The sequence below is a fragment of the Calidris pugnax genome, unplaced genomic scaffold (genome assembly GCF_001431845.1).
Source record: "Calidris pugnax isolate Ruff unplaced genomic scaffold, ASM143184v1 scaffold188, whole genome shotgun sequence".
Taxonomy (NCBI): domain Eukaryota; kingdom Metazoa; phylum Chordata; class Aves; order Charadriiformes; family Scolopacidae; genus Calidris; species Calidris pugnax.
In genome coordinates this window covers 888,899-895,556 of record NW_015091257.1, presented here as the reverse complement: position 1 = coordinate 895,556, position 6,658 = coordinate 888,899, and the positions used below count along the sequence as shown (strand labels likewise).

General features: G+C 35.9%; 1 protein-coding gene across 2 annotated transcripts in view; it reads right to left on the bottom strand.

Annotated features, from left to right (window-relative positions):
* Positions 1-6,658, bottom strand: part of MGAT4A (mannosyl (alpha-1,3-)-glycoprotein beta-1,4-N-acetylglucosaminyltransferase, isozyme A) — a 79,498-nt gene continuing 72,840 nt past the window's right edge. For both annotated transcript variants that reach the window (XM_014960249.1, XM_014960248.1), the window contains exons 13-16: positions 4,543-4,621; positions 2,189-2,255; positions 1,129-1,241; positions 1-954 (exon numbers count right to left, since the gene is read on the bottom strand). In XM_014960249.1, the coding sequence (XP_014815735.1) occupies positions 928-954; positions 1,129-1,241; positions 2,189-2,255; positions 4,543-4,621 (286 nt within the window). In that variant the 3' untranslated portion in view covers positions 1-927. The remainder of the gene's footprint in view (positions 955-1,128; positions 1,242-2,188; positions 2,256-4,542; positions 4,622-6,658) is intronic.

Below are 6,658 nucleotides of genomic sequence, written 5' to 3'. Positions count from 1 at the left end.
TTTTTAGAAAGAACTGTTTGGAGTCAAAAAAATTCTTCTAAAATGCAATGGATTCAATCTAAAATCACTGCAGATTTAGTTCATAGTATGAAACAAGACATTTCAGCATGCTTTTTATGTGGCTACAAACTGTACATAGTAGAATTTCATAGCCTCAAAGAATAATGCTCCTCAGAACTCTGTAATGCCTCTGAACATCATTCAGATTCTGTGTACAAAACCACATAATTTAGAAACTTAATCTAGGTTGGTTTTTTTTTTTAAACATGGCAGTATATTTGAAATATGGTATTAATTTATGTTTGCATCTCCAAAGAAAAATGTAGAAAGATAACTTAAACTAGAGAATTCATAAAAAAAACTATATCAATTTAAAATTTTACTGCATAAAAATATGTACTTTTCAAATTATTTTAATAAATTAAGTATCCCTAACATTTTTAATATATATCCCTGACAGTCTATAAAAGAGGGTTCTTGTTATAGAAAATAAATGGAACTCCGAAAGTACCCCCTTCATAAAACATATTTAACAATAATTATATTTTTTTCTTCTTCTTCAAGGAATGTAACAATATGTACAACTTCTCTATATTACTATACTATCAAAATAGTACAGGTTAAGCGTAGCAGGGTTCTGTAACCATAAGATGGTAAAGTCACATTGAAGTGGAGGACAACTTAGGCCTCAGATGAACGGTATCAGTGTGGAGCATCAGTTTCTGGATGGATCAGATAAGAAGGGGTAAATACAATCTTCTCATCTACAGTAGATTTCACAAGAGGTAGAGTTCAAGTGAAAATGCAAGAAATTTGGAATAAGGTGCATGCTCAGTATTTTCAACTCGTGACTTGCTAAGGATGTCAGAATTTATAGGAAAAGTTTTCAAGGATTCTTTCTTTTTCCTTTAAAGCAGATTTCCATGATCAGTTTGTAATCTTTTTAATATGAATCTGAAATAGAGAATAATAAAAAAAAAAGGTCATGTTTTAGGGTATTAAATTTCTCAGTAATAAGAGGTAACTGTTTTCTGCATTAGCCAAAATTTTGAGCTTCAGCACACTGACAGAATGAAGAAATCTCACATTTACTGGCTTATATTTTTAAAAGGTTATACCACCTCTCACCTCATTCAAAATGGCCCAAACTGCTGAATTTTGTATCACAGAAAGCCGGAATGATGAAATAGGGTTTAGGCTGGGGTCAACCGTTCCTTCAGCTACACCGTTTTCAAATTTCCCTGCAAAAGAAGCAAAAGCATATCCTCAATTAGCTCCTGTTAAACAAACTAAAATATAAAATCTGTGTCCAGAAAAATGTATCTGCAGTATCGCAATTCACAGGTGAAACTAATCACTGGTGCCTGTAGAGTTGACAGGTATCATTCCCGAAACAAAAAAGACAGCCAGCCATTTTTGATATCAGATTCAGCTTTGCAGCAACAAACAAGATGGGATGTATCATCGGAGCACACCGATCTGAACGGGATTACACATAAGAATAAAAAACTTTGGAACAGTCTAAGGGTATGAGCACCTCAAACTCTGAGAAGATTTTGGCACAGGTTCTAACTTAATATCATGGAACTCATCGTGGAGCCCCTGGCTTACGTGTTTTCAAGGAGGATTAAGGACAAGGGTTTTCATTTCTGTTTCATGTATTCCAATTTAAAGGACCTTCAATTATATTTGGATGACTAGAAATCCAATTTAAAAGCCCAGTTAGACTTTACACTTAAAACATATACACAGCAACTGCAATTCATTAAGACAAAACCCACTTGCTTTCATTATAACAGAGATGCCCAACCTATGTCTTTCAGCAAGTTAAATACAATCCACGAGTAACATTTCTCCTCCTTGACAGCAGGTATCCTGGCACCTTCCCAAGAGCTGCTTGGCTATGGAAACGGCAATAGCATCCCATGACAAGACACCTGATTTTCTGTAGGGTGGGTTCAAAGCCAGGCCAAGCACTCAACTCATGCAGAGGCACTCATGCGGTCACAGGACAGAAGAGATGATCTTATCCAACCTGGAAATGCCTCTACAACAATCTTACAATTTTACAAGGTCATGTACTCAATAATGAATGATCAAAACTCAGCTTCAGGTTTGTTTTGGTTTTAATGACAATGTCTTAACTGTTGCGGTAGTAACAATACACATTTCTTTCCCTTTGACGTACCTATCCTGAAGTAACCATCCTCTAAACGTTTGTCTTTGGTTTCTTTGCTTAATACCAGTTCTTCACTCTAGAAAAGCAAAGCATAAATGACATCATCTATTTTGACATATGACTTTGCCAGGGAAAGACGAATGTGTGTGCACTTGTTATATATTCAGCATCCATCTTTTCTAAATAATTAGGAACCAGTCTAGAGTAGTTATTTATTAGCCTTAGACAAGCCAACACCAAAAAAAAAAAAAAAGAAAAAGCAGCAGTGTTCCAGAACAGAACAGTATTTGACTTCAAAGTAGAAAAAAGAAGTACTTTAAGTGCACTGCGTAACTTGCATGTTAACTGCCACGTGAACAGAATACATAGCAGAAACTGGCACACAGCAGAAGAAAATCAAAGGCAGGATCTTGCCACCTTTTCCTATGGTTGAACCAGAGATTTCTTTCAGGACAAGTAAAACTTACAGCTTACTATTTGATGTAAGAATTTGGGCGAGATGAAAAGTCAATCACACCAGCAAGGGAAGCACTGCAATTAACACTGCTTCACTAAAAAGGGATGGGTATCAATAAGTCTCCTTAATAAGCACAGAAAAATTAGATTGGAGACCAGAGCTTCAAAACCAGCTGGAAAATTACAACCAGAGTCACATGGTTCAATACTAAAAGACCCAATGTAAGAATTTCCTAGGGATCAATTAAAAATGCTTGACAAAACAGGAGATTAAATCCATCTTTTTTTTTTTTAATTCCTACTTTTAAAGAAGGCTGCTGTAAAAGTGGTAGGTCTTTTTAGTTTGGGGGTTTGGTTGGGTTTTTTTGGGGCGTGGGCTGGTTTTGATTTTTTTTGCTTGGTTGGTTTTTTCAATATGTTCCTTGAGTCCCAGACAAATCCAGCCTGGAGCACTGTGGTTTTTTTTTTTTTTTTTTTTTGGGTCGTTTTTTGCTTTTCTGAATTCTGCTTACGGAGGATCAGGGTCAAAGTACCCGAATGGGACTCCAGCTCTACTGAAGTCCATGGCGGAGAAATCATTCCCCCCAGGACAGTAACTATCATTCTGCAACTGCTGTCCTCATATCAGTGACATTTTCTGCTGACACTAATGGCTTAGGAATGGGCCAGATGCAGAATTTCCTGTTTACCTTTCCACATATTGTGTCAATAGCAATGAACGCTGAGTAGCATTATTCCTTAAGGGATGCTCCAGTTTGAGGGACGTTTCACTGCCAAGTGTAGCCAAAAGAGATGCTTGATGCACATTTTTCCTCATTATCTTGTGCATTATTGTGGTATCTAGGGCCCAAATGAAGTGAGGGCTGCTGGTGGTTTTGGGGTTTAATGTATTTCCAAAGGTCTTGAGAAAGTATATCACATTATAAGATTTATGGGTTTTCTATCTCACATATTGTGTTGAATAATTAGAATCAGACTGACAAAACTTCTTTTTAGGGGTGAGGGTGGTCAGAAACTCCTATTTTTGCTTGTTCCCAGGAAGGCAGATTGCAAGAATGGACAAGTGAACTCCTCCATGACCACTTACCTTTTTTTTAAAATTTGAAAAGAAAAAAAAAAAGAAGGAAAAAAAAAAGAAAGAAAAGGAAAAGAAACAAGAGATTCATCATATGGTAATTTAGACACAGATTTCAAGATACCTACACCAGCTGTATGAGAGAGGATACAAATACTTTGCTATTTTAATGCTAAATAAACTTGTCTGAAGTAGTATCAATACTCTGACAGAGTTTTGTGATATAAATGATTAGCTATCGTATCTAGTCAAAAAAGATGACCCTATATCATTTGTCTTCAAGCAATAATATACTTAAGATACTGTAGTGCCCTCCTGAGATAAAACCCAGACTGATTTACAAGGAAAAAAAATAAATCAGTAATCAGGAGAAAGGAACACGTTAGATTTAAGAGTCCAGATATTTCAATATCCAGTAAGGTTTGGATGTGTGTCGATTCCTGAACCAAGACTTTTTTACTAAATCAAAAAGCAGACTGATTTAGCTTTTCCTTTTTCCAAAATACACAGGAGATGAAAGATTGGGTGAGGGTTTTTTTTGGTTTTAAATAGTAGCAGTGAATTGGAAGCAAATGAGGCTGATCACCTCCAAATTACCAACACCACTTGTAACAGACTGCACTCTGAACAAATATCTGAATAGTTACAATGGTTTTCTGTTAATAGGTGTAATTAAAAGAAAAAGTATGAGAGCATTAGAGCATCAAGATCCTACAGTCAAAAAAAGAAAAAAAAAGGCATTAATGTCTCCCTCACCCTTTTAAAAAAGTCAATATAATTAGATTTTGCTTTTATCTTATAATGGAGAACACACGAATCAATACATTCATACCTGAAAAGGCAAAACTTCCACAGTTGTATTTAGAAGTATGTCTCCTGGATGCTCTGGATTGCCACTGTGAAACAAGTACCTATAAATGAAAAGGGAAAAATAAAAGAGTTCACATACATCGGTCAGAATTAGCTATGTTACCATCTTACATGTTAAAAGTCACATTACAGATGTTACAATGATAAAAGTAACTTCTATACTGAATCTACATTAGCTGGCAATAAGAAACGAAAGATCATTTCACATACTACCTTAATTAAAAGGCTAAAGTTTTGCATTGTTTACAGAGTAGTAGGGCAATACTTTGCTTAGAAAGGTACTTTGTAATCTGATGTTGACAGGTTGCATTATACAATTGACCAAGGCTGTAGTCACCATTTCCTGGCAGGCACTGTATCACCCCTGGAAGCAGGAGCCCTGCCGTCCCTCAGCCGCTCCCCACCAGGTGCCACCCACTCCCTTGCTGAATCCCACAGATTCGTTCTGAACCAGTTCTGGGAACATACCCGATTCATTTTGCCAGGCCAGTTCACCACCATTTTAAAAATGGGACAGAATAAACATGTTTAAAACTGTATCAAAACCACCCCTATACACATCAAGCAGTGAAGTGCAAGTGTTCAAATTCTAGGTGCCCACTCTCAAAAGCTTTTGCAGTACTACACATGTGTAGATGTTACAAAAGACAGCTTATTTCTCCTTTCTTTATATATAACACAAACTTTATATTCTTTTGAATACATATTATGTAAGCAAGTAACGATATTTTTTACCACTAGGTGGTATCAATGCTTGAAAAATTGTTCATTTCTTAGAATTTTTTCTAGTGGACCACAGAGTTTATTCAGATTACTGTCAAGAACTACCCATGATATTACACCTACTCAGATGCCACTTTTAACAAGCCTATTTTACTTTTAATATGTTTAAATGAATATGTAAAAAAAAGAAATCAACACATTTCAAACCTTTTTTCAATTGGAACTTAGAGAAATTAACAGTAAGCACCATCTTCAACATTAAATACATCACCAGGCGGGGACAAAATTAGTTCAGAAATTATCACTTGATTAAAATTACAAACATTAGCTCGATTTGCAATTTCGTAACACTTAATTGAAGATGTAAATTCCATTTTGTCTTTATCCAATATGTCTGAAGCCAGCTATGTACTTACAATTAATCCATACTCCATAGCTACAAAGACAAGATGTAACAGAAAACAGAGCTCTCTGACCCTGACTTAGAAATGTCTGTGATTCCAAAATGATAAAAATAATAACAAAAAAAACCCACACCACAACAAACTAACGATCACACACAGATACATATAAAACATTTCTTTCATCAAGGCCTGGAAAAGGAGTAAAACCACACATTCTAATATAAGAAAGCTACATTGATTTCTATTGCAGTCATAGTTTCAGAAGAACTGGACACATTGAACTGCAAAACAAAACTTAATTCAGTAAGCTTCAGCATGCTATGTGCTTCAAGAAAAATAATTTCCCCACCATAGTTTAATGTAAAGGTTAGTTAATTCTAAAGTACACAAGCTACCTAAAACACCCACAGTTCCTCCAAGAAAAATCTTGTGACTTTTTCTAAACATTAGCGACATCCAAAAAACCCCAAAGACTTAATTATCCTTTCTAGGAAGATGCCTTTATTGTCCTTTTCAATAATAATCAAAACAAAACTCTTGGCAAAGCTGACCAGAAGAATGAAAGTATATTCTGCTGTCTTCTGACGTAGCAGAGCTAACTTGACATCCTTCAGTCTGTCAGATATCCTAATAATTTCTGGCATTTTTTCTCTTGAAAACACTGAAAATTCTAAGGAGCCTTATTTTAAAACGTAAGTGATCAAACACTCACATCTAAGGTGCTGCCATCAAACGCTCCAACCAAACCACAGACACGGTGCTTTTCCTTAGTGCTTTCTAGTTCTTATTTCTGAGAAGACACACCTAAAAAGCCACAAAGAAACAGCTCCTGACCTGTGATCACTGTGCTCTCAATGAATGATTATGATTTTGGGATGTTTGGGTGTTTTTTGTGGGGTTTTGGGATTTTCGGGGTGAGGGGTGGGGATGGGGAGAGGAGGGAAGGGAGGG